Raw genomic sequence first — 27,753 nt, 5'->3', positions numbered from 1 at the left:
GGAACAACGCACTTTCGACCATGAAGGGGGCACGTCCGACTGAGTACGGGTATGGTGCAGACGTGGCACTAGGGGGTAGGGGGAGGGGCTGGTCTCCCTTCCGCTTCACTTTTACGTACGCCGCAATGAAATCAGATGAATGTGCTTGTATCCCAGTGCGTCCATCTCACCATAACTTGTCGGTGTGCTCTGCTCAATGCTTTGTGTATTCTTACTCTTCCTGCGAATTGCCTGTGCAATATTTCTCGCCTACTGTAAAATCTACTTATACCGCCTACATACCGAAAAAAAATGGTGCCTTCGATGTCGGACAGTCGCACATGGCATAGCCACCTTGTGAGCTATTTGGCAAGAGTCCACTAAATAGATTATATATTCCAGCACACACTGATTAGATGGAGCTTCAGAACGACTGGACCGGCAGCAATAGTGACCATTCTTATCAAGTCTTATCCAGAAATGGTGAGATGCTAGAACGGGCCGTCCACTTAGAGGAATCGTAATGGAAGTTCACGCACTGTGATGGTCGAGATAACCTGTCACAAAACCTTCCTCGTTACCTTTTCCAGGCTTGAATCAGATCTCTTCACGCTTCATCATGATGTTCTTTCTTCCATGGCCTAAGAGCCCTCATACTGATTGTTGGACCCTCCGAACAGAAACTAGGGCGTGTGAGAAAGGCATGAATGAGACTGTGCACAACAAATCAGGGCCTTTATTAGGTATGGTACTTCTTAAAACATAGTTCGCACCAGAACGCAAGACACCTTAGCTGATTTGTGGTTTATTTCAAGAGTGAATAAAACTAACGATCGAGGGCAGCATTTATTTCCATGAAATGGTAGCAGGTATTCGCTGGCTCGCCATTACACTGCTAGTATGAGTCATCGCCGCCATACGAAGGAGCGTAGTGGCTTCCATGCGATGAGCTGCCATAGCTTCTGTAGCTGGGTGTCTCGTACGAACTGTGCCCCATACTATACATAGAATTGTGCTCGCAACGATGTCCATAGCCGCTGTCGTGCTCGTGGCCACCACCATGGCTTCCACCATAGCCACTACTGTAGCCACTGCCGTAGCCACTACCATAGGCACTGCCATAGCCACTGCCATAGCCACTGCCGTATGCACTGCCGTAGCCGTTGCTATGGCCACTGCCGCCATAGCTACCGTACCCACCGCCATAATCGCTACCGTAGCTCCCACCATACGGTGAACAGAGGGCTGCGGTAGTCAAGGCGAACGCCACCAAGAGTAGTAGAGTCTGCGATACAAGCCATTTGAAATTTCGACACACTCATTGCTTGATGTATTATCACTTCAATACTGAACAGAAAAGATGCCGGTGCAAATTTTTGAAACCATTATGACACCATTGCAATATTCGGGACCGACATGTTTAAGATAGCCTAAGGAATTAAATAGGTGTTGCAGTCTGCTACGTAAAATTAAGCCATTACAAAGTAACTATTCTTTTTCTGTATTTCGCGACAATAGCTGAAATAACACATATAGCATTAACGTGACCTCATGATCAAATGAAAATCGAATTCAACTCAAGCTACCCATATGAAGAGAAAAACGAATGATGAAAAAAAGTTATAGATATTCCAGCATCACAGTTACAAGTAATAAGTATGGTGCACACGACGCAGCGTACTTATTGCACCTTAGAAAACTATTTGTCCTCCTTACTGTCAGCATAGCCCCAATATATTATTATCGCGTAGTACCTGCACATCGAGAAAGCTGGTAAAGATTTCTTCAATTAAGGGCGCACTTCAAGCGTGGTTTTCACTTCTGGTAATTTTGATAGTTATGCTTTTAGATATGAACTAGAGCCAGCTTTTCGATCAGCCAAAGCGTGCCATAGCTCAGAGTATGATTTAAAACTCACCGTCTCTATCATCTTGAACATAAAAAATGTTCGCGGCAAAATCTTCTCGCTGTCCCGTATGCTTTGACTAGAAGTCCATATTAGTAGATAGGGCTTATATAGATATTGCGAATACTTGTTTGGAAGCTAGAGCCAATTTCACAACAAGTATCAATTTCCGCGGTGTTTACGTCGTCTCTGTTAACCGCGTTCCGTCACGAACATTGGACGTTGCATCTCTGGCATGCTTGAAGGGCCGTGTAGCAGTGTTCGTTGATGCAAAAAGGATGTTCAGCACTCCTGTCAGCTAGTATTTACTGTTTGCAACTGGTGTGCAGTGGCGGCTTTTGTTAAAAGGGGAAAGGGAAGTACACAACATTCCCGCGGCAACGCCGCTCGGCTTGCATCTTCAGTCTGTAGTAGTATAACTGACTCTAATGTATGCCGCTTCTCATATGCACGGAGCATTAGTAAATGTTAACAAATCGTCTATAGTTTGCAGATTGAGAGCGTACATGTGCCCATTACCGCTCTTTGTGTGTAGGGTCACTTGAAAGTGCCTTATCAACCCTTTTTTGCCTATATGTGTACGAAGCATTTCTAACTGGAACTAAGTAGTGGAGATAAAAGAAATTATTTCTGGTACCACTTAAAGACAAGTTATTTCTTAAACAATGTTTTTGTTGTTTTCTGGGGCAAACTAAACACCTGTATTACTAAAACGGTTATGACAATACGGGGCATGCCTAATGTTAAGCATCGAACATAACTGAATTCTGATGACATAGCAAATGTGATGAAGGGAGGAAGGAGAGTCTTGTGATAATTAGTGTCTACAGTGAGTGTTTTTTGTTTCTTTCTTTTAAGTGCCCTCCGAGCTTTGGGCAATATGATTTTTGTATTTTATCTCCGTAAGGATACAGAGGAATTGACGAACACTATAGCGTACTCAGTAAAACAAAACAGCAAAAAATAAGCCCATGCCGGCCGGTCAAATTTTAGACTGCCACCATATAAGAAGGTGTAGTTGTGACTGAATCGCTGGCTCAGCGTAACACGTGAGCGAAGGTTAGCTTTGATACTAGTGAGTTAACGTAGATATTACGTTCTGTGTACGCTTCCTAACTGCACTTCTTTGATTGATTGATTTGTGGGGTTTAACGTCCCAAAACCACCATATGATTATGAGAGACGCCGTAGTGGAGGGCTCCGGAAATTTAGACCACCTGGGGTTCTTTAACGTCCACCGAATTCTGAGTACACAGGCCTACAACATTTCCGCCTCCTAACTGCACTTCTCCTTTGGTTCGCACATCTATCCATCCTTAACATCCCGGTGCAGTTATGCTGAGCGAAATATCACGACATAGCTCTAAACACATGTGATATGACTGCTTTCAAGCTCAATTTTATTTGTCATGCGCGCTTGACTCTCCATTGCACATGTCAAGCGGAGGCGCGCGGACAATGCGCTGCGTGTCTGCTTAGTATGCGTATGGCACGTAGTGCTGTGCTCCATAGTGGCCATGTCCTCCATGATGGCCGTGTTTCTTGAGCAAGCCACCGTGTTGTGCGCCATGGCCGTAATGATCATAGCAAGGCGCCTGCTGGTAAACGGGACGGCGAACCAGCACCACATGGCTAGCTTTCTTGCCATGATGACCATGGCCGAGCGCCAAGCCAAGAATAAGAGTGATCACAATCATAGCCACCTGCAAAAATGAAAGCGTGAGTCCAACTTCGACTGCTACATATAAGCACTCGCAGAGAAGAAAGCGGTAGAGAGAGCCAACGGGAAGACCTCTGCAGCTACAAGATCTTGATTTGGGCGAGTACGAACAATAATTACAATATTCTCCAGATACCCTTTTCGACATTAGCAAACCCTTTCGTATGCCAGCAGATAAGATTCCTTGTAATAATCTCAGCTGGTAGCATTCTTCCTTTCACTGGTACGTTTCCATTCTCTCGTGCCACGCTTCCAATAATTGAATAGATCATTTGTCTGTTTGTTTACAACAAAATCATCAACTCCTAGCTATAAAACTGTAGTTCTGTTTTCCTATTGCTGTTTCAACATGAAACCCATATTAATTTCTCTAATACCAGTGACGGGTTGCTTCCCGCATTAAAGGCTGTGTAATCACCTGACCTTCTAAGTTTGCTCCTCGGGTCTTATTACTTAGGTCCCTTATGTCGGTACACAAAAATATAGGCATTGCACTTTTGTGATAATCTCAGCTGGCACTCATAACTTGTATATGCCGGTCATTCACACTTCATTCTATTTTCATTTGGGAACATTGCTTCCTACGTATATAGATTCATTTTGGGCTTTCGCTTGCATAAATGTACTTCTTTACTACACTGCGAGGTGCGGGCTACCCATTGGTTTACGGAACGAAAGGTACACATTGACGAGCTTATGCCTGCATGATGTATATATATAAAACTGGCTGCACACAACATAGAAATTAAGCACGCAAATGAAACTCTGTAGCCCATTGTGTATTTATTATACTCGCTATCTGCCGCATAATGCATAAATGTGTAGTATTTCACATGTAGCATGTTCTCTTTCCTTAAACAACTGTTGTTCAGATGCAGCTCCCAGCACTGAACGTTACATAGCAATTAAATACAACAAATACAGAATAATTGATCTGTCACTGAGAGGAGACGGCTTCGCATCTCTATTATATCCAGTAGGAACTAAAATATGTGAAAAGAATCCTACACTTGTATGCACTCTTCTGAGTCGTTGGCAGAAATATCCGTAAAACTCTGATCGCTAGAACGTCATTTTGTCTTAAGCTAAATAGGAAGGCTTTGGTTTGGAGCTCAGCGGTACGTTCAATATAGTTACAGTTGAAATGAATGCAAACAAAAGCCCCAAACCTATTCATTAAGCTCTATCCTCTAAACTTGGAGGTTATATTTTCTATTTAGTACACCGAGAATATGACGGATAACTATACATCTGTCCCCACGGTTCGCAAAAGTGTCGCTTGGGCGAAACAAATTCAGCTTGATCTGTATGAACTTAAATCTCGCAAAAGACCCCGCATAACGTTTTGTTTCAAAAACGTCTATCCTCACATTTACAAATGTACCTCACAAAGACGTCTCACTTACCGCACGCTTCATTCTGAGCACGAAAAGTCAGCAGCTTGCAGGACTTGTACCACGGAGGACTTGTTAACACAGACGCAGCAGACCGCATATAAGTACGATGTTGCTGCTGCAAAAATGTAAGGGCGTAAACGTTGTGTTCGTATTCGTGCTTTACGTGTGCAATGCAACGCAAATTCCAAGTTGATGCTTGGTATCTCGCGGTAAATCACCATGACCGTTGGTCATACCGTACGAAACTTGCTAGCTTCTCTCAACTGAGCTGTCAAGTAGATGCTCGTATGTCTTTGTCTCGCTACACACCTCGAACAGTTTTTTTTTTTACATGGCAGCTTACTGCCGCTTTGTGTACGTGGAAAAATGTGCGAATATATAAAAACATGCCATGGAAAGTTATTTATTTTCAAGTAACATTTCTCCTCTAGATCGACAAGTTTACTTTTGTATTTCAGTTATATGATAAAATATGTTTAGCAGATCGGCCAATACTTCAGTGTTTACGTAAATAATTGCTGCACTTTTTCGTCCATTAAAAACGAATTGAGATTCAGTAATTAAGGACAATCATTGTTTACTGAGATTCTGGATGCTGCCGAAGAAAATATTGGCGGTTGTTTCTAAACTTTCCGCTCCAGTTGATGAGCTTCAAGTTTTATGTTGGCGCTGTTTGAGCATTTATGCCTCATTGTTTTCACGTCTGCCGTCAATGTTCACTATATGAAAAAAACTGGAAGGGATATTACGTTGCATCATCGGAATATATCAGAACAACTGTCTTCCAGTCGTGCCATTCAAGCACAATCACTCTTTTACATGAACATGTTAACCAATGTGCACGCCAGCATGCTTGCTGTCAGTTGGCCGGGTATTATAATTATCATGAGAGGGGGCACAGACATTTATGAACATTTATTCGCGTATTTTAAATTTTGATACAAAGTTTGGGTTGGCTTGATCTTCTGGCAGTGAATGGCTGAAAACTTTGCTGCATGAAACAGTCTGTCGCACGTCATTTATTGCTGTTTGGAAACAATACATCTTCGATATTGCTTAAGTACGTTTTCGCATTTCTGTTCAATATAGATCAGTGTACTAGGGAACATCTTCACCAAGAAAACCCCGTAACACCTTGAATTGACACACATCTGTTTACAAAAACACCTTTTCATTGCCTTCGGTGATTACGTGAAGTGAATTTTAGATGGTCCAGTGGCATGACGGTATTTACACCGAAAAGAACTACGAATAACTTGACAGAAGTTATAGGAGGTTCAGGTTGCTCAATAAGACGACTGTAAAATCATTTAGCTAACAACGGATAGTCCATGACAATTCGCTGTGATGTGCGGTGTGCACACCATGTTAATGAATGTTGAAAATCAAAGTGAAGAAAGAACTTGGGGATGGACGAAGCGTGCAGTGCGCACCGGTGTTTCCCACAGCAAAATCGCTGCTAATGGGCAATCTTAGAACGAATAAAAAGGATCTGGCCGAGGTAATTTGCCACATTGCTCTGTAGAAAATTGTGTTTGAGCTTCGCTGAAGTTGGAAAATCGCGTTGGAATGCTGCTTACCCTAAGCTGCTTACCCTAAGCTAGTTCTTTTTGCCTATAATCCCGATTTCAGTTGTCTATGACATGTAGGCAAGAGGGTGTTTCGAATCTAGTAACGGTATCGGCTATTTCTTGGGCTAGCGGTTGCCTTCTTTATCTTTAGTGGATCAGTAACAAGTAAAGCACCATCACTTTGCAGATATATTTCAAGAAGTTGTCTTTCCAATAGGGGACTTTAGTGTACATATTCACGCTTTTGTCTCGAATTTCGGAGAGGTTGAGTGCATTGGTAAATTTGGTGCATGTTTTTGACACCGCTGCTAAGACAAAAATGATGTTTTAGCCTGTAATGACCAGCTCATAACATGCATAGTGTGAATCAATGGCTAGCAATACGATTTACTCAATTTATTGGTATTACCTATTTATGACGAGCTTTGAGTGCAAAAAGACGCACTGGCATGACAATGAAATGACAGGACGACACGCTGAGACCCCAGTGTGCTTGAGCTCCAATAATCTACTGAAATTTTACATGATAAATATGCATATACACGTTAGCGCAGACGGGCGTATGCAATAGACACTTATTTTGAAACTATGGTCCACATGTTGTTTGTTTGTTGTTGTTCTTTATCTGCACACCCAAGCAACACACGTTGTTGGACTGTCAACGAAGACTGATCGACGCCCACATGCTGTCGTAGACTTTAAAATTCAGCGCAAGCGTCTCCGAACAAAGTTATGCGTGTGCTACGTGTTCTTGATGCACCGCTCAGACACTACATAAACCAGCAGCACCGGTGTTGTTTGGTCGCCGTGCCGTTTGGGCTGAAAGTGTTTTTAGGCGTGCTTGGGAAGAAACATAAGATGACCATGAAGATCACTGTAAGTGGCAGTATTTTACTCTTCTGTCATTACTTAATTACTCACGAGGCTCTTTAAACGCAGAGTGCTTTTCTGTTGTTGCCAACTCTTTTACCGATCATTTCAGGCCATATTGACCAATTTTTACGCACAATGTTTATCATTTAGTCGACGAAAACAGGAGAAATTTGTTGTTTAGGACTAAGCGTGTAGCACAGAAGGATTATATTTGCACTGAAGATGAGTAATTCCTGAATGAGGTGTGTGGAGGTGCAGTATTCAAGTGCAACTTGAAAATTTTCTGAACGTAACAGCTCTAACTCCCCTCATATTGAGTAAATAGTCAGATTTCATGATTCTTCTGCATTTTTAATAATTCATACAAGTGTGCGCTCAAGAGAAACCGTAATGACTTTTACATCGCAGTCTATATGATATGAAAAAAAAAAGGAGGCGGAGAAAGCCTCTCTTATACGCTTATGGTGTTGCTCTCATTTAGGTCTTAGAGTTGCAAGCAGTATGAAACTACACGATTTATGGAAACAGCGTTCTGCAATGCAGAGCTCGTGAAGTTTGAACTGACTACGATATAGTCTTCTTCTCACATTTTTTTGTTAGCTCTTATCGAAGCTCGTGTTTATTTTCATCACACCTTTGAACAGGTGATCCTGCTGTTGTTGGCCGTTGCAGTTGCCCTGGCCACGGATGATAAGACTGACAAAGGTCTCGGCGAAAACGCTGATGCTTACGGTACCGTGCTCGGCGGCAAAAAGGAACACGGGCTGAAAAAAGATCACAACCATGGGAGCTACGACAACGTATGCCTTGAGTGCCTTCACAGATACGGTCTTGGCGGCTACAACCGTGACAGACCCTATGGCCACCCAAGCTATGTGCCGAGGCACCACGGACCATACGTTCGCTACTGAAATAGTGTGAGATTTGTCTGGCATGCACATCATAGAACAGCTCCACTTGACCTGTTTAAAGGAATGTAATCCGATTGTTTGTTTTTGAAAAGAAGGAATATTGTACAATCAATGACAGTCAAATATTATTGTTTATGCGAGATGCTTCTTTGAATCCTTATTTGGCTAACTATTGTGATAGTGAATGTATGAACACTCTCGACGGGGTTTTGCCGCCACCCTCAAGCTCTGTATAAATGCCAGTTTGGTAATACTCCCCACACCTCGTATGCTCTACTCGCGCGTAAATGAGCACTAGTGGGGGCGAAGAAGGCAGCTGAAGTAAGGATGAAATCATCTTCAAATCAACTTCAATTGTCGCTGTCTGGCACATTCTATTTTATGCACGCACGAACTTCATAATTTTTACAGCGCTTACAAAAATGGAATACGAAACGTGCTAATGACTATTTCTATAATTAACTGCAGCACCACAAAAACAGACGTGAGGCAGATAATTAAACGTAACCCAGCGCTTACTATAACGCGCTACTCAACTGAATTATAATAAATTAACCACACAAAATAAATAATTTACCTTTTTTGTTTTTAATTTTTCCAGTTTTTTAGGATGATAGGTTTCAAAATTTATTCGCCATACTAGCTGCGCAGCTTGTTTTTTAAAATTTATTTACGATAAACGGCAACGTACACCGGATTAGGACACAAGCGCTCAACTTCAACCGCATTCACTGCAAACATTTTACTTTCTCAAATGCTTTTTATTAGGTTGTGTGCTCTTGAGGCTGTGTTTGGTCACATTGGTGCACATTATGATATTATGGTTCATCCCATCCACTCCACTTGATATTCTTCGCCATCCCGGTCCCACGTGTAAGGTAGCAAATCATTTTTCCTCGACTATAGTTAACCTCTCAACCTTTTCTTCTCTACCATTCTCTCTCGGCATCGTGTCGAGGTGCTACTCATCATGGATGTGCTACTGCTGAAGTCTTTGGAACACAGCCGAAGGGGTGGTTGGTACTTATCTATATATACAGAGGGAAGGTTCGTTGCTTTCCCGCCATTTTGTGGACCACGTGGGGAACGAAACCGATACCCGCTTCAGCTCGGCAAGAGTGGTGCGCGTTTTTCACTGTGTGCGCATAACAGGGCGCGATGTTACGTCAAACGGCGTCGAATACAAACTCAACTGCTTTGGTGGCCGCGTCTCTTCTTCTTCACTGATACTTTCAGATAAGAAACGCTGTCTTCCCCTGTGAGGCATGCGAATGATTCGCGTATCTTTAGGAACTTCATTTACTCTGTGCTTTCGTAACTACGGCGCAAACCCATCCAGCACACCACTTTATGCACAACAGCAACATGCCATAGTAATAGCGCGAGAACAGAACGACGACGAAGAGACAAGAAGGACACGAGCGGTAGTGTCTAGCACTCGTGTCCTTGTCTCTTTGTCGTCGTTCTGTTCTCGCGCTATTACTATCGTCATGTCATACCAACTAGCTCAAACTGTCACACTTCTAAGCAACATTCGGTTGCATGAAAGGCGAAATTCTAAAACCAGAGGTCAAATGTCTTACTCGAATATGAGTCGACCCCAATGAACGGTTTGGTAATGTCTGATCGGCAGCAACATATATCTACGAATAGATGTACCCCATATGTGGCACGGATATGCATCTGCTGCATAATACGGTGTTTGTTCACTCAATACAGGTAAGTATTTATTTTCAATGGGCTTTTCTGTAGGCAGCTTAATTATCGTTTCTTTTAGCCTTATTTTTACGTGCATCTAATAGATGCTTATGTTGTTAGTAAAAAGTACTTGTTTTTGATCTTTATCAACTGGGCTCATCACGAAGGCAGTAGATATTTTCACTTCAGGAAAGAGTTTGTGTTCCTGTTTTGACTATTTGCACTTTGTTTCATTACATAAGTTATCTTTGCTAATTCCGTTCCAGGCAACTTTCAGGAGATTCCTGACTACCGTAGGCAAGCTTTCGATAATGTGCCTCATTGGCGGTAGCGATACAGGTGATAGTTGCGCAAGGAGGCGAAATCAACACGGAGTCTTCATGAGGAAACCACGTGTGTCAGTAAACAACGCATTTGCTGAATGTATTTCTAAATGAATTTGTAAATGTACAATTGTATCCACCTAACTTTTCATTAGTCGATGCACCTGATTGACGATCAGAACATTTCTAGGAGCATATTAGATAATATTTGAGGGTGCTTATAATGTCCCGAAACAATGGGATGATTATGAGGGACGCTGTGGTGTGGATCGAGGGTTTTTGATAGTGGGCTTCTATAAAGCTATTGGTCCCAAAAATATAATTTAATTATTTTACGTCAATATATGCCCATAATTCTTATCGTTTGCTTCAAGTGTTGTGTGATAAAAAAGGCAAGGTATATTGAATATTAGTCTATCTAAAGAGCTGGCCTTTACCTCACTCAAATGATATATATCTTCATGAATAAAATGCAGAATATTTAGCGGTGAGTAAGCGTAAGAGCATTGGCCGTTTTTTTGCCATTGCGGACAAGGACTTGGCTCTTGTGTGGCCTGAGGCTTGTCGTTACAGGTAAGCTGGACACTACGACGGTGGCTTGTACGACGTTTGCTGACCGTTATTGTGATTGGTCGGCAAACAGCCCGGACACTTGCAAAAAGTCGGAATCATAGCGCAGTGGTGAAGGCGAGTACAAACGAGAGACACTGGACACGTGGGCACTCGTCTTCGTCTTCATCTTCACACATGCCCTCGTCTTCACTAGCTCTAAGATACTGCCTTTTCAAGATGTGCCAACAAGTTCACATCGCTACATTTCCAAAAAACGACAACGGTCCGTGCTAACTTGCCTGCGCTAGATCAAACATATTTTGAAAGGCCAGTGACATTGAGCCTACCTTCTTCTGAACTTGTTTGGTCGACTATAGCTGGGTCGCTTTCCGTCGTAACCTTGGCTGTAGTCACCAGCGTAGTCTTCATTGTCTGGTGGTATATAGACTTTTGTGTCTTCACCGGAGGTTGTACCATAGTTTCCACCATATTGTCTGCCGTAACCCTTTACGTTACTCCTGAGGTAACTTCCCCTTCTTTGATATCCAGAATGGCTGCCCCCATAGCCTCCATTTGGTCCATATGGTCCCATAGCCACGGCACTGGTGATCATAATCACGAATATTATAAACGTCAACTGCGCAGAAGCAATAAAACCATGAGCAAGAAACGATTAGTACGTGTAACCAAAAATAAATGTTAGCAAATTTTCGGTTTCAGACTTTTTACGACAAACGAATACTCAGTGTCACTGCACTGCTGCATGAACACCATGTACCCATTTAGATTTAGGTACACGTTAAAAACACCTAGGTGGTCAAAATTAATCTAAATGCCTTGAACATGCTCTGTTTGATGTTCGTATCATGATTCCGCCGCTTATTATTAGAGAATTTAAAATTTATTTTAAATATTAAACTTGACTGCCAATACATGAAGATATTATGAAAGTCTGTGCAAGCACATTGTCTATTTAACCATACAGGCGGAAATACTTTCATCGGCCTCTAAGCAGAGTTTACAAGAAATCCATTGTTTGTTCATGTTTCTGATATTTCAGAGAGAAAGAAAGAGAATTATTTTAGTCTGCTTGAAAACTCAATTTAAAAGGCAAAAGTACGCCTGGGTTTCTCAACCACTCTGGTAAATATAGTTGGTCGCATACTCACGTAATATGCTCCAGTAATCTGCAATTATCCGGGTGCTGAATGACGGAAGATTCGATCAAGGCACCAGTTATGCTTCCACAATTGATGTTTGCTACCTTAAGGTACAGTGGAAGCAGGATGTGTGGACTTGAACACAAAAATAAAAAAAAACAATGCGCAGTTTTACGGTGTCTATTGTTAAAGTACATTCACGTGCCGGCAAAAAGCGTGCTCTGCAGGTAATCCGCCTTAGTCTTCTTAATCAGCTCGTAAATGCACATCAGTCTGCAAGTACCTCACAAACAGATGCAGGAGTATACAGTGTGTTCCTCTCTAATACAAAATGTTTTTATTCCGAATGAATTGTTCAGATGTTATCATATATAGCTATGCATTCTCAGGCTATATATATGCTATCATAACTGATTGATTCGCTCTACACAAGCAAAAACATCATCCAATATAATAACTGCTTATTGTTTGATTAGTTTGCAAAATGGAACGAACTCTTGCTCCTTTCAGTCTTCTTTTCAAAAACTTCGCGAATATTTCTGAATGAGAGGCACAGTAAAAAGTATAATATTAATTCTTGGGGTTTGATGTCCCAAAAGCAATATACGATTATGGGGGAGACTGTAGTGAGGGAATGCAGACATTTTGACCACCTGGCGTTCTTAAACGTGTACCTGACTCTAAGTACGCGAGCTTCATTTTCGCCTTCATCTAAAATTCGGCCCCCTCAGCCTGGAATAGATCCTGCAGCCTTTGGGTCATTCGTCGAGTACATTACGCACAAGACAACCCTTGGCGGCTGTACGAAAGCCACATACGGGACCCTATACACCGTCCTACAACAATATTGCAGTGTCGGTTCTCGCTGGCCGAAAAGTTTTTGTAGGGACCTAGAGCTATTGAAATCGTCCATACATGTGATGGTAGAAACACAGGTTCTCTTTGCTGTCTTGACAGAATAGCTTGTCTACTTACTTATAAAAAGATTAGAACATATTATACAAACTCAATCGTCATATCGTATATCATATCAGCGTACATTCATAAACACGTACCTGCTTATAAAACATCGTACCACCATCGCCATATGACGCTCGCATAAACCAAAGCAATATACAGTTTTATCTTAAACAAGAACCTGAGAAGCGATCATAGAAATGGGTCTTACTGTGTTCCTCATGACGGCAGCGTTGACAGTTGCAGGCGTGCTTTATAAGAGGAGTGCACGGGATGCCTAGGCGTTCTTATATATGCCGCATTGTATCATGGCTGAACGCGTTAATGGCATTATGCGCGCAAAACAAGGTGCAACAATTCTTTATATTTGTACACAATTGGTGAGAAAGTCCGACTCTGCGGCCATACTACGCAGCTTAGTTTGATGAATCTTGCGCCTATATTGCGCTGTCTGTGTAACCAACTTACATATATACAGCATCAAATTTCTGGTTTGTCAGCGAACGATAATGAATGCAGCAAGAAGGCACTTGGGTAGTGTCTCTAGTACCACGTCGGACGCTTCGTTTTTTTTTTTTTTCTGTTGTCGGCCAGCATGTCACGTCATTGTGAGAGGAGCTTAACGTGAATGCGAAGAAACACTTAAAATTGCTTCGTGAGGAAAAACGATGAAACGAGAACAGGAAGCACGTATTTTTACCCCGACGTGCTAGAAGACGCGCTTGACTTAGCACGTCCTGACGCTATAGTAAACAGGTATACTCAATGCCGTGCTATCATCAGAGACGACGCTGATGAAGCACCTCAGTTTGCACTGACGATGCGTCTTCATAGTATGTTGTAGATTCAATTGCCTTCTTCACGACAACGTGTGTTTGCTTGCGTGCGTTCGTATATATATATATATATATATATATATATATATATATATATACTGGCTCCTGGCTCCTGCCAGCAGATTTCTTGTTTTGGCAATACTGGCTCCTGCCAGTATTGCCAGAACAAGAAATCGACGAGAAACGGTTAAACCACTATATTCGCAGCCCCAGCTGCGAATATAACCGGTCACGTTGCGACAGCGGTCAAAAAGCGACTCAAAGCGACCCATGTTCACACCTGCGTGCTAATAACGAACTACTCAATGCTCTGCCAACCTCAGCGACAATGTTTATTATGCACCTCAGTATGCACTGGCAATGCGCTATAGTAGGCTGATCGAATTGCCTACGTCATGTCATCATGCATGATATGAGGTACGTGTGTGTGTGTGTAGGGGGGGGGGTCATCAGGGCTTCCAAGAGAGCACAGACAAGACGAACCATGCACCATGCATCGACCTGGAATGCATTACGATCACACCACAGAGATACAAACAGCCTGAGCCAGGCTCAGAGGTGATTCTAGTCGCTTGTATCTTCTCGTGCAATGGCACTGTAACAATAATGCAGTCTTGCAATTGGTATGCACACAATATGTACGATATGGTTTGCGGAGGTGCATGTTGTGGTTAATAGTCATAATTTGCTCTACAGAACACGCTTCTAAGCCGATGCTAAATAATTATACCACTCATCTGCTTCGTTAACCGGTGCAGGTAGTGATATTAGTGGACGGAAACATATGCTCGTAGAAATTATGCAGCGATGCTATGCAATGTAAAATATTGTGTGTGCTCGCGCACTTTCTCTCAGTAATGTCGTCATGGTTAAGCACATCTCAATACGACTTATTTCTGAAGCAAAGAATAAAAAATGATAACAAGGGTAAAATATCCTAAATAATGTTATATTACCCTATTAATTGAAGCAAAAGCACAGTGATTATCTTGACATATTGATTATAAAAACTTTTTATACCTAAATGATAATTTATTACTGCGTATACAATGCAGTAATACCAAAAACAAACTTTTAACCTTCATACTGGTCCCACCTCTCCAAGCAACCATAAAATCCTGTGTACATCGAATCTCCATTCTCAAGCCTGTGACAAACAAAAAACGTGAGAGGCTAATAACAAGGGATCACAAAGGAACACTTGTCATGTCTACATTATATATATATATATATATATATATATATATATATATATATATATATATATATATATATATATATATATATATATATATATATATATATATATATATATATATACATGGTTTATGGTGTGTGACATTATTGTATGTGCTTACAAAACCTTTTATGTCAGTATATATTTGTCACAACTTTTCAATTAAACTTTCAGTTTGCAATAAGGGCTTGTCTGTGTCTTGGCTGTCCTTGTCTGCGTTAGGCGCCCGTATTTCAAGGAAGCACGCAACAAAGAGGCACCGGATGAAGTTCGCGCAAACTTCGACCAATAACTGCGTATGATTTGGAACGGAAAAGTATAAAATAATTTTTCGCTGTAACGACCGTAGTGTAGTGTTTTTTTTTTTTGTTATTATGCGTCTTAGAATCAAGACGAAACAAGGAGACAACAGGTATAAAACCGCTGACTCATGTACTTATTGTCTCACACTTCCTTCTCAGTTGTCAGTGCTCTCACGGGTTTCCTGAGAGGAACTTTATCAAATGAGCAGTATGAGATAATAACAATTGATGGTGTTTAACGTTCCAGAACGAAGAACTTTTTGTGAGAGACGTTGTGAGGGGAGGGCTTCGGAAATCTCGACTATCTGGGGTTTCTTGATAGACTCCTAAATCAATATACAGATTTCTCCCACTGATTCCATTAGCCTCTTTATGTTGGCCGCTATATATATTTCAGAAGGGGTTTTCATATTAGTGCAACACAAAAGCTGTATTCAAGCACGTAGCCCGGAATCACACAAATACAGGTTCCCATTGTGTACCGTAGTCTTTTCATTCATGATGATTGCCACCGTATCCCATTCCACCGTAGCACTTGCCAACTCCGTATCCTCCGTATTTGTGTCCGTAGCCGTGAGACTTTCCGCTATATCCACGATGGCTCATGTGATAGTCTTCCTTGTGACCACCACCACCGTATCCTTTGTGACCACTACCGTGGCCGCCATGGTAGGCGTCAGCCAAGGCAACACGAATTGACAAAACAAAGACAACCAGGAAAATCTGCACGCAAAGATTAACATTTTTTTGTGTTTATCATTTTCGAAGGAATGGTTTCTAATTTAGCTTGTGCCACATATTTCCACGTCAAGAGTGGTGTAATCTTGGGAACTTTTTCGGAATATTTGCTGTAGTTAAGCCTTCAGCAAACTGTACAAGGCAAGGTAGCCACACTGACTTCTTTCTATTTAATTTTGAGTAGGTATAAAGTTAAAATTACAATTATGGGCTTTGATCACTGCTATTTCAATCGTATAGGCGGACAGCATACAGCAAAAGTTATTGAGAATAGGTGGAAAACGCCAAAGAAAAGAAATGGTATAAAATGAAGGTAAATATAGGGACAGAACTTATGACAAAAAAAAAGAGGTCAACCGGTGCAGCAGTTTGCTCTGGCCTCCTAAACTGGGGAAGGGGGTCAGGGGAGGTAATGACAAAAGACGACGGTAAGGTAGGGAGATGAAAATAAAGGTAAAAGGTCGAACATGCTAGTACACAATTAACAGAATGTTTGCTTTATCAAATTGTGCTCCGTAACTCATTCTATACAGCGATATAATAACGTAAAAAAAGATGACTGACATGGTTGGATAACGCGCGAACGTCAGGAAAGGCTGAGCGACGTCAAATATTAGCGTTAAGGAAATGCAGCATCAGTCCAGGCAAACACCAGCCCAAGTTCCGTGGCTAAAACTAACAGCGTGGCTTTCTTGCGTGCCTACTTCGGCTTAGTCTCATTTATTTGCCTGCAGAAATACCCCAAGTTTCGTTTTTTTTTCACGAAAGATGACCATATTTTCGTAAACCATGTTATGAGCGTGCAAAACCTGAATTATAATTGGTGCAGTGCCCACATACGGCTTTCTATAAGATGTACGGTCTTGTTTGAGTGAGTATGTTTTACAGCGGTTACAAAAACATTTAAATATTTCCCATAATTTTGAAGCTACGCCCATCTTGAGAATGATTAAGCGTTATGACGGACGCATGCGAGCGAGAAGGAATACACAAACACAACCTAAACCAAGGGCTCAACCTAAAACATGTACGCGTACACCTACGGCATGCTTATTACACTTATGCGGCGATAGCGATTACATGTGCAGGCTGTGCCTTAATTTAAAAAAAGTTGTTTTTTAAAGACATCGATTGCATCAATCTCTAATAAATTCATTTCTGACAGTTGGAGTTCTTGTGCCCCTATATGACCGGTAGGTAGCCGTGTACAGTGCATGATTTATTTTTATACTTAAACAATGCGACTAAGGTATATAATTCTTTTCCGCCTGCGTAGCGCTTCCTTTCACATAAGAAAACTATTTAAATATTCACTTTATACCAGTGGTTCATTGCACATTGCATATCGCTTAAAGTATACTGTATTCTATGGTAGATTTGACTGATATTAATTTAAACACATGCAACCTAACTCAAAACCCAGATTTCTATTTTAGATATGCCACAGTCAAGTTAGGTCTTGTATTTTTAGTCAAGACAACAACCGGTAAACATTTATTGTCACAACGTATACTTGGTTAGTTTCGTTTCTCTTCTCAAATTTTCTCTCATTTTTCACAAATATTTTTGTTTTAGCAAGTATTATTACCACCAGTGTAAGATCAGCTATACTTAGCTATATTCGGAATAATCAGACTGTGAGATGATTAATCAATGGAGCCTTTCTTGCTGTGATCTTCATGGTAGCTTCTAATCCTTTGGCATAAGAACGTATTCCAACGATGTTCGTAGACGGCAGCCTCAGAACGTTTTTTTTTTTTCAGTAGAGACAACCTGGCGAGTCTAATCCACACACATGCACGAAACTCCCGTTGTCCTGTGCGCAAACATCGAGCGGTGAATTCTGCTAGCTATAGAATATACTTGACCTGTCTATGCTGTTGGTTCGCGATGCTCCCAGTGCCTGAAGCAAGACGAACTTGTTTTGAAAACTTGACTTCGCCTAACTCGTATTCTTTTCACTGCTCCAGAGCTCAACTAAAGTTCGAATCCACCAGCCTGGGCGTTGATGAAACAAAAAATGCGTGAACTGTGGTAGTTGGAATTTACATTCCTTGCAAAATAGGTTATAAGCAATCAGTTAAAAAATTAAAAAAAACTAGAGTGACTGCAACTCTTACGACGTACATTTTATTCTTGGAACGGAGGCTTCTTTTGGCTACAATATCTTAAGGCAATAAAACAACGTAGTGTAATTTGGGCAAAAATCTCTTGCTGAGCAGTGGTGTGAGCGAGCTGTATTTCTTCGAAAGAAAATGGCGTAAGGGGACAATATTATCAGTAAGAGCGTTGCCTCATGCAGGCCTTTCCACTCGGTTGGAGGGGGTGTACATTTAACGTGGATAACGCGAAGTAGGAAGGTGGCGGGTGTGGTACACAACCCCACACAAATATAGTTCAGCAAAATTCAACTGCACCAATCAAAGCCTCCGTGGACGTCACCGGGGTAGAGAAGGGGTCACACGCCAGGCCCACCACCTCCCCCCAATTTTCGCCATTGCATACAAAGAACAAAATGACAGTCGACCACATATGCCTGCCCCCCCCCCCCCCTCCTTTGCGTCAACATGGTGCCTCACCCCAGCAAGCCTACTCCCCTCTTGGACGTTGCCATGCAATCTGCTTGCACAAGAAAGCAAAAGTTGTTCTTGTTTATTTACATTTTGCTGTACTGGTGCTTTAAAACACTGTTTCAAATTAAGAAGAGCATTTGTTTTAAACTAAGATTTCTCTTCTTAGTCGAACGGTTTATAATAATATATCACTTATATTCGGAAATGCGTTTTAATGAGTGCGTTGCCCTTCACCTGATACGGTCACACTTATTTCCGTCTTTCCACCAAATGAACAAAAATTCTGAAAGGATGCTCAGCAAGCAGCGACAATCACAGTTTTAATGTTTTTAAGCTGGAGCGTCAGACAATATTGACAGCTGGTAATATTTTTTTTCTCTTACATTTGCTGGTGTTTCTGGGTTTGCTGGATTCATAACGTTTGGGCTGTTTGTTCATTATTGTTTTCGAGGTTGCATCTGTTGTTCAGTGATTAACAAAACCACTTGTATATTGTGTTGCTTTGTCTGAACAGGTAAAACCATATTTTTTTACTCCTACCATTAATTTATGAGCACTCTTTTACATAGACACTTTAACCGCTATACGGACTAACCGACCCGCTAACCAGCAGTTGACAGCTCATTGTCTGTCTGCGTAATCATCATAAGAGTTGGCACAAACATTTATCAACATATCATAGCGTATATCGGATACTGTTACCTAGGTTGCACAAGTCTGGGTTTTCAGCAGTGTAAAGATCATGAACCAAAACCACTTCCTTTACGAAACAAATTCCATCACGCATCATATATCGCCCTTTGCAAGTAATGCACTACGAATACTGCGATGGTTCGACTACACATTTTTCTACTGAATTCGCGTTCTAAAGCGCATTAACTTAGAAAATAACGACCAATTGCATTGACCACAACAAAATGTGATAAAGTCAGAAGTTCCTCAATTAAATGGGTGAAAAAACAAGTTTGCTATCATCAAATACTCAACAACGTTGAGTCAACAACATGTTGTGAATTTTCACTTTAATGATTACTTTGATTTGTCGCAGGTGTGCAGACCATATAAAACAATATAAATTAGGTTACCGCATCCTTACTTGACATATAAATAATAAGTACAAGCGCACGTGCAAAAATTTCGACATTTCTGCCAGTCCGTTGTCTTTGCGTTGTTCGTTTACATGTGAGCCGGCAAGCAACTCTGATTTTTGGTATGTCAACGAAGGCTGATCGAAACCTCGATAGCTGTCGTACTTTCGGTTTACGCGTCTGTAAATACAGTTATGCACGACCTTGGTGTTATTGATGTGGTGCTCAAACACTACTTAAGCGAACAGAGTGGTGTTGTTTCGTCACCTAGGCGTTTTGAATGAACGTGGTTTTCAGATGAAATGACCAAGAGCTACGAGATAACGCAAAACATCTTTGTAAGCGCTATAATTTTGCTCTTTTGTGGTTGCAAATTTATGTACCTGGCTGTCTAGAAGCGTAGTGCCTTTGTTTACCTTGGATTATTTAGCCCACAACTTTATGGAGTACTGACAAGTTTCCCATTTATGCGTTATTTCATTTATTTGATGAGGGTATCATTTTTTTATGTTCCCAGCAGCGAAGGATACCCTAGAAGAAGCATGTTTGTCGTAAAGATAATTAGAAATTCTCAAAACGCAGTGCTACATTGTCTTGAAGGCATCGAGTGAAATTTAGACATTTATCATAGTTAATACTCATCGCCACCTCTGTATTACTTATGCTCTAAGATTTAGCTTGTTTATTAAATTCATGTAAGTATATGCAATGTGTAATACACAACGTCACTGGGGTGAAAGACTACACGTGTGAATAGATAAGAAAGGAGGCCATTTTCATGCCTTCTTGACACTCCTTTCATCCTCTGTACCAAATAAATAATTATGAACTCCTTGACATTTCACATGAAATGAAGCACTGATTACGGTCCGGAAAAGCGTACCGAGTTTTCTATACCTCCTACAAAAATATTTAAGTATCATTGAACAACAATAAAAGTGCACAGCACATGACTAGACTACGATAAATGAGGTCCTCATAATTACTTGCGTGCTTTGATAGCTAACTTGACTGAATTGCACTCTCTATATGTTTAGGTGAAGTACGCTTTTTGGTAGTTAGCCACTTTTTTTTTCTAGTGAAGCCTAAGAGGATATCAACTTTTTTGCGTCACAAAAACTGAACGAGGTGGTTGACTTCAAAGGATAAAGTAAGCAATGAAAATCGCTCACAAAGTTGCTAGACCGGAGAGTTTTGTCCAACAATAAAAAAGTCTGCAACTTATGTAAACAATATTGAACAGTGGAGCCCGTGGACTTCACACAGACTACAATATATTGTTTTTTATTATTTTGTGAACCCTTGTTGATGCTGTTGTTTCTTTGTGCAGCAAGCCGCAAGATGTGATCCTACTGTCTTTAGCCGTGGCAGTTGCCCGGGCTACGAGTGCTGAGACAGAAAATTATTACGGGGCTGTTCTCGGCGGCAACAAAGCACATGGACTGAAGATAGACCCCAACCACGGTAGCTGCGACAACGTATGAGTTGGATGTCGCCAAAGAAACGGACGGCCAGGGTGGCTACAGTCGTTACAGGCCCTATGACTACCTAAGATATATGTGCCGCGGCACGACAAACCACATGTTCGCTACTAAACTCGTGTGAGAGGTACCTGGCATGTGCACCTTTGAGGAATTTCCCTTCAGCTGTTTAGAATGACTCCCACCGGTATATAGTTTGTACAATGAAATCGTGGTGTACAGGAAATCACTTTCTCAACCATCAATGGTTATGTAGGTGCCTTCTTAGGTCCTATTTTGTTTTATGTGCAGGCGGGTTCCCTGCTAAAGGGAACACCTGTGTGAGCAGCATCTTTATATTTCGCTATCTTATAGATTCGTAGTGTTTTAGATATGCATAAGGCTAGTAGTGGTTAAAAGTTCCGACTCTTCTTGACAGATTATTGACTTGCATGAAGATTGTTTCTTAATTCACTTGCTGTTAGAGGGCCAGGAATATTGATGGTGTGCAATCGAGTGTCCCCTTTAACAGTGAACCATACTGTACTTCCTTGCAAACCACGAACATTGCACTGAAAGCCACGTCACGGGGCGCAAACTGTGTTCGAGACATGGCACTGGAAGCCTTTTTATAATACCTGTGAGCTTTTGCGTGATCTTTCTGACAATTATGTTCAAAAATATACATATTGTCGCTATCAGGTCGGCTGTAAACTATTGCACTGTCTTCCCCAGTGCCAAGCTCTGAAGATACCTTCTTTCAATGAGCTTCATGACTAACAGCAATTCATTGCTGGTGCCAAAAGACGACGAGAACGACAGCCGATGTTTGTGTGTCTGTATTCTTGGCAAAGCCAGACAACGGCAATATGGTCTATAGCGTCGTAACTTTCCTTTGCGTAATGACTCTTTTTTCAACTAGCCCTCATATTAATGGCTTTATTCGATTACTCATTCAAACCAACTCATTGATCCATGCTTATTTCTGTATTCAAAACATAACGGTAACATTGAGCTCAACATGCAATTTGACCATTTTGCAGTTGCAGTACAATTGAGTTCATACGATTACATGCAATGACAATTCATATTACACCGTGGTAGCCTACAAGCGAAGACGGTGCGCTGCTCGAAGACTTGGAATCTTATCCCGTTAAGAGAAGTCGCACTTCATTCGGGGGTAAGTTCTTTAATAAACCCATATGTTTAAGCTTTACTCTTGCTTTCTGGAACCTGAAATGCTCAGCATTGTGACCAATTATGGCGTACCTGGTAAATATTGTTGTGTCAGCGCGTGAAATGACAAAGCCTGAGCTCCAATGCGAACCAGCTTTATTTTTCATCTACAATGTATTTACGTGACTAATACTACGGCGAATATTCAGTAGTAACCGGCGGCATATCCACCTTGGTAACCACCACCGTATCCTCCGTTGTTGTAACCTCCTTGACCATAGCTCGCCGGCTTTCCACCGTAAGCTGGACTGTAGGCGCTGGCGTAGTGACCGCTGTGCGGAAGGGTATAGACTCCTCCGTATCCACCAGGGGCTGCACCGTAGCCACCACCATATTGTCCGCCATAACCCTTTGCGCTACCCTTGCCGTAGCCTCCTCCTCCATATCCAGAATGGCCACCCCCGTAGCCTCCATTGGACCCATATAGTCCAGTAGCCAATGCAACACTGATCATCACGGCGAAGGATATGAATGCCAGCTGCGTCAATGCAATGAAACCATGAGCAAGGATGAATAAGTGTAGCTTTTACAAAAAGTTCGTGCTATCGACTGAAGTTTTTATTGAAGATTTTTTACGACAAACAAGCCCTCAGCGTCAATGTCACTAGTGCAGGTAAACCTATTTGAAGTGTGAATAGGTCTCTGTTAAAAACGCCAAACCAGTCAAAATAATCCAAAGTCCTCCAACTGGGCCTGCTTGAATATGGCATCATTCTTCTGGCTCGTAAAACCGCAAAATTCAAATTGAGCTACGTGACTCGAACGTATTGTTAGTCAATAACAACATTAGCGAAATGTACAATCGTCTGTAAAAGCACCCACACGGAGATGCTGCCATCAGCATCACATGGAAATTTACCGCAGATGAATTTATTTTTCACATTTATGATATTTTAGTATGTTAGAAATATAACTTCAAATGGCAACTGCATGCCTCAATTGTCTCGGCCTCTCAGGTAAACCTTGTCGCATAGTCATTAACATGCCCATAAAGTATACTCAGGTAGTGTGTAAAGGCAATTTTACAATTGCTGAATGACGCAGGATGCAATCAGGCTTCGGTTACGTTTTTAAAATTGATATGTTTGTTGCGTTGAGGTGCATACAAGCAGAATGTTTAGTATGCCGGGAGCGCTGACAAAGATAATCAATGAACAATGCGCGTTTTTGCAACACCCATCTTGAATATTCACGTTCCTATGGAAAGCGCTCAGTGCCGGCAATTCGCCTCAATCTTCTTACACGCACGTAAATTTACCTCACATTACAGGAAATTCCCTCCAACAGTGCACGGGTCACTGCTAATATCGCCATGCTTTAAAACCACATTGTTATAAAATCACAAAATGTATATCACATGCGTACAATCTTATCCCTGCTGATTTCTTAAATAGTTTCAATAGTCGCATCACCTGTTTGCGACATCTTTCAAAAATATACACTGTGCTAAAGCTGAACCCTGTCATCTTTCCATATTGCAGTGTCGATTCACAATCCCCATTATATTACTGCCAGGACCTTAACCTATACAAATCACCCACACCCGTGATTTTCCCCCAAGATCTTCTTTTATTTCGCACAGTTGTCATGATAGCTTGCCTAATTATGACAAACATTATAGCGCATTGGTGTAATTATATAAATATGTCGTACCGTATCCTCGTTTACTCAAAACCGCATGCTTGGTTATAAAACATAGTACCACTGCAGCCGTATAACGTTCTAACAAATCGAAGTAAAGTACACTTTCACCTCAGTCAAAAAGGCGAGAAGCGATAGAGGAAGCATGAAATTGTGTCTTACTGTGATCTTCATGGTGGCAGAGTTGACTGTTTCAGGTGAGCGGTATACGACGAGTGCGAAGTACACCTCGATGCTCTTAAATATGCCTTGTTCGACCAGGGGCGAACACGTGAACAGCATTATGCGCGCCGAGCATTGCGCGAACGATGCCTCATATCAGCAAATTGTTTATGAGCAAGGCTGAATTGTTGGCGAGATTCTACAGCCTAGTTTAATGAAGCTTGCGCCTATATTGCTCGTTTTTATGACCACACCACGTTTAAAGTATCATATTTCTTATTCGTCAGCGAACAATAATAGACAACATATCGGTCGAATAAAGTGATGGCAACAGGTCTGTAATACACCACCTCTGAAGCTGAAAAGCGTTTAGCTTCTTTTTTTTTTGTAGCTATACCGGCTCACATATCTTGTTAGGGATGTGGTGAGGTAACCGTGAAGGCGAAGAAAATGCTAGAAGATACGGTTAGAGCACCAACCATGTAACGGAAATAGGAAATACTACGCATACCAGCGCACGCTCACGGTCACGCAACTACAAAAGTTTCAACCATTCCCTTTGCTTCCCATGATTTCTCACCCTATCACGAAGTACTCAATGTTTTGCCAACCTCAGCGTCAATGTTCATTATGCACCTCGGTATACACTGGCAATGCGCTTTAGTAGGCTGATCAAATTGCCTATTTCGTTTCATTATGCATGACATGAGGTGTGTGTGTGTGTGTGTGTGCGTGCGTGTGTGTGTGTGTGTGTGTGTGTGTGTGTGTGTGTGTGTGTGTGTGTGTGTGTGTGTGTGTGTGTGTGTGTGTGTGTGTGTGCGTGTGCGTGTGTGTGCGTGTGCGTGTGCGTGTGTGTGTGTGTGTGTGTGTGTATTTTAAATGCATTGTCATTGAATGCAGAAAGTCCAAAAACAAACAACGAAGTGGGATGCGAGCCAGTGGTCTTGAGGATGGGTAAACGTTGACGAGGATGGCAGCAGTGGCCTCTGTGATGTCGAAGCCCATTTCTTCACCAGGAGTCATGTAGCCAGGCACGTCGGGCTGTCGTTCCAACCAGCGATGCAGCAGGGAACCTTGGGCAGCCTGTTTGCCGCTGCGAACTTAGACAAGGTGCCGTTTGCAATAGTAACAAGCTTTAAAAAAAAAGGGGGGGGGGGCAGGGTTAGGTACTTGTGCAAGTGTTGCGAATGCTACGGTTCGAGTACTTAGGGAAATTGGAGCAGTGATGCTATCGTTATCAGTCGCCGAGGTTTTCCCCCACCTTTGTTGGCATAACTGCGACTGTAATCGAGAGCGTTCACGCAAAAGTTGTGATAGGGATGTTATTCGGAGTATGAAGCGACGTCCTGATGAAGTGTTGGTAGCTAATGCGTATCATGTGGATGTCATAGAAACAGAGTTGCGCATGACACTCACTAACTGAAGTAGATACGCGTGAGATTTTCTATTGGTCAATAGCCCATAATAATGCGCAGGTAGTGTTGTATCACTTTTGGGCACACGTAAATGGGTCACAATGTGTTGCGTGTTTAAGCATTCATTAAAGTAGTGTTGTTCGCTCAAGCAAGGTGCATCACACATACACCTGTCTGATGCAGTTATATTGAATCGATGAAGATAATACTGAAAGTGTCCGTGACCAGATAATAAGTGTGTTAGGTTTTTAGGAGGGGGGAACCATTGGGGAATTTTGTACGGACTTGTGATCCAATGAAATAGCGTTGTTTCAGGTCCCTCAGTCTGCCAATGGGTGTGCCAATATGAATTCAAGATTTTATGAAACTGAGTTCGTACTGACCGAATTGATAATTTGGCGTAACGCACGAAGCCTGAATTCCCCCCTAATGCAGCTGCAGCGTCAGCTAGCTCATTTCCCAAAATTCCCATATGGCCAGGTACATGAAACAATTTTATAATTTTGCCTGACGAAATTATACGGTTAAGAAGCAGCTTAATTCTAATTCTTTCATCGTTATCAGTGAGACTTGAAAGTTTCATTAGAAGCGATAGACAGTCTGTGTAAATGTGGGCTGGCGTGTTAAAGTTGTTTGTAAAAACGAAATGAAGGGCTTCTTGGAATGCTATTAATTCCGTGACGTATGCGCTTGAAGCGTTGCGGATCTGAAATTTTCTAACAGTTATGATTTTTCCATCATTTGTCAAAGCAATATATGCCGCACCCGCCACGTAGGACGTGTATGAGCTGTCAGTGTATACATGAAAGGCTTTTGTTTTGAAAATAACCGCTTCTTGTGATGGTGAGAGTTTAGTGAAAGTAAATTTATATTTTTTACTGGGATGATGAGCCCACGGAGTGCATGGATATAGTATGTCAGCCGGTTTGAATGGTTTTACACCATAATAAGTTACGTTCCGGAGTATGAATAGGGAAGATTCTGCAGATTGTCTGTCCAAGTCCAGTGGTAACGGAGGCGCGTTAGCGAGAATCTGTAGGGATGACGTACGTGTGGTGTAAAATGCACCTGTTAAGGAAATTAAGACGGTTCGCTAAACTGATAAAACTCGCGCCCTAATGAATTTTGATGGGAACATAGGCCACCATACCGGAGATGCATACGTGAAGGAGGGAAATATCACTTGACGGTAGAGTCGTCTAATGAGTGTACTTTTTAATCAACGGTGCGATTTAACAAATGCGAGGAGCCGGGACGTGGACACTTCAGCCTTTCCTCTATTGTAGTCAATGTGGACATGAAAAATTAGAGGGGTCAAATAATACGCCTAGAATCTTAATTTCTTTCTTGTGTTTGAGAAAAATGCCATCCATGCGGATAGATGGGCAGCGTTTTGATGTACCCATGTGTCCGTTATTAAAGAACACGAAGAACGACTTCTCGGCGCTTACGGTAACTTTTTGTTCTTGTGCCCAACCAGATACCAAAGCCAGGACATGCTCAGCCTTTGCTTGTAATCGGAGTCTTGACTTATCAGTGATAACAATAATGGTATCGTCCACGTACGCCTGTATGTGTACGTCGGGTGGCACGGGAAGATTGAGTAAGCTGTGTATTACAATGTTCCACAGTATCGGACTGATAGGGGATCCTTGCGGGCTGCCAATTGTTGTACGAACTGTCTCTTCTGCGACGTTGGTTGAAAAAGTTACAGTGCGGTTCGATAAAAAGGATTTGAGTAGAAAGTACAAGTTTTGTGGACACCTGTGCTAGCGTAAAAAGTTCAAGACTGCAGGATGCCAAACACTATCGAATGCTCCTACAAAATCAAGAGATATGAGTATGGTAGAAAGTTTGGCTGCCTTGTATGCAGCCAATTTGCTTCGCAGTGTGTATAGTGCTAAAGTAGCACTTTTATTGTGCGTAAAACCGTATTGATTATTGTGAAGAAGATTATTATTGTGCAGGAAATAATACAGACGAGCATTTAAGAGTCTTTCTAATACTTTACTGAATAC

General features: G+C 41.7%; 3 protein-coding genes and 1 long non-coding RNA gene across 12 annotated transcripts; 1 reads left to right on the top strand and 3 right to left on the bottom strand.

The window, feature by feature from the left end:
* Nucleotides 1-697: 697 nt before the first annotated feature.
* Nucleotides 698-1,985, bottom strand: LOC142813890 (uncharacterized). Its single transcript, XM_075891849.1, has 2 exons — nt 1,898-1,985; nt 698-1,264 (listed from the first exon to the last, which is right to left on the bottom strand). Exons 1-2 carry the CDS (start codon nt 1,916-1,918, stop codon nt 875-877), a joined length of 411 nt encoding a protein of 136 aa, XP_075747964.1. The 5' UTR covers nt 1,919-1,985; the 3' UTR covers nt 698-874.
* Nucleotides 1,986-3,262: 1,277 nt separating this feature from the next.
* Nucleotides 3,263-13,463, bottom strand: LOC142814250 (uncharacterized). Of its 9 annotated transcripts, none has more exons than XR_012894882.1 (4): nt 13,146-13,463; nt 11,278-11,567; nt 5,012-5,117; nt 3,263-3,588 (listed from the first exon to the last, which is right to left on the bottom strand). XR_012894882.1 is itself a non-coding variant. In XM_075892637.1 (4 exons), exons 2-3 carry the CDS (start codon nt 11,417-11,419, stop codon nt 5,020-5,022), a joined length of 240 nt encoding a protein of 79 aa, XP_075748752.1. In that variant the 5' UTR covers nt 11,420-11,532; nt 13,259-13,457; the 3' UTR covers nt 3,263-3,588; nt 5,012-5,019. The 9 variants fall into 9 exon arrangements, 6 of the variants coding, with proteins under 6 accessions (XP_075748752.1, XP_075748753.1, XP_075748755.1 ...); XR_012894883.1 differs by having other exon boundaries at nt 13,259-13,461; XR_012894884.1 differs by having other exon boundaries at nt 11,278-11,532; nt 13,146-13,262.
* LOC142814251 (uncharacterized) lies at nt 7,140-8,501 on the top strand. The gene is made up of 2 exons (XR_012894885.1): nt 7,140-7,449; nt 8,119-8,501. It is a non-coding gene; the product is annotated as an uncharacterized LOC142814251 (long non-coding RNA).
* A 9,133-nt stretch (nt 13,464-22,596) lies between the features above and the next one.
* Nucleotides 22,597-24,479, bottom strand: LOC142814249 (uncharacterized). Its single transcript, XM_075892634.1, has 2 exons — nt 24,321-24,479; nt 22,597-22,995 (listed from the first exon to the last, which is right to left on the bottom strand). Exons 1-2 carry the CDS (start codon nt 24,438-24,440, stop codon nt 22,663-22,665), a joined length of 453 nt encoding a protein of 150 aa, XP_075748749.1. The 5' UTR covers nt 24,441-24,479; the 3' UTR covers nt 22,597-22,662.
* Nucleotides 24,480-27,753: the final 3,274 nt, after the last annotated feature.

Source organism: Rhipicephalus microplus, chromosome 4 (assembly GCF_043290135.1).
Source record: "Rhipicephalus microplus isolate Deutch F79 chromosome 4, USDA_Rmic, whole genome shotgun sequence".
NCBI lineage: Eukaryota > Metazoa > Arthropoda > Arachnida > Ixodida > Ixodidae > Rhipicephalus > Rhipicephalus microplus.
The sequence above is the reverse complement of the archived record's forward strand: the minus strand, read 5'-3'. Positions and strand labels throughout refer to the sequence as shown.

Excerpts from the sequence above, each read along its gene's own strand:
- LOC142813890 (XM_075891849.1), bottom strand. The coding sequence starts at position 1,918 with ATGTTCAAGATGATAGAGACG. Across the intron at positions 1,265-1,897 it reads TGTTCAAGATGATAGAGACG|ACTCTACTACTCTTGGTGGC; the intron begins GTGAGTTTTAAA and ends CTTGTATCGCAG.
- LOC142814250 (XM_075892635.1), bottom strand. The coding sequence starts at position 8,390 with ATGATGTGCATGCCAGACAAATCTCACACTATTTCAGTAGCGAACGTA. Across the intron at positions 5,118-8,080 it reads GCAGGATCACCTGTTCAAAG|CAGCAACATCGTACTTATAT; the intron begins GTGTGATGAAAA and ends ACATTTTTGCAG.
- LOC142814249 (XM_075892634.1), bottom strand. The coding sequence starts at position 24,440 with ATGCTGTTCACGTGTTCGCCCCTGGTCGAACAAGGCATATTTAAGAGC. Across the intron at positions 22,996-24,320 it reads CTGCCACCATGAAGATCACA|CTGGCATTCATATCCTTCGC; the intron begins GTAAGACACAAT and ends GCATTGACGCAG.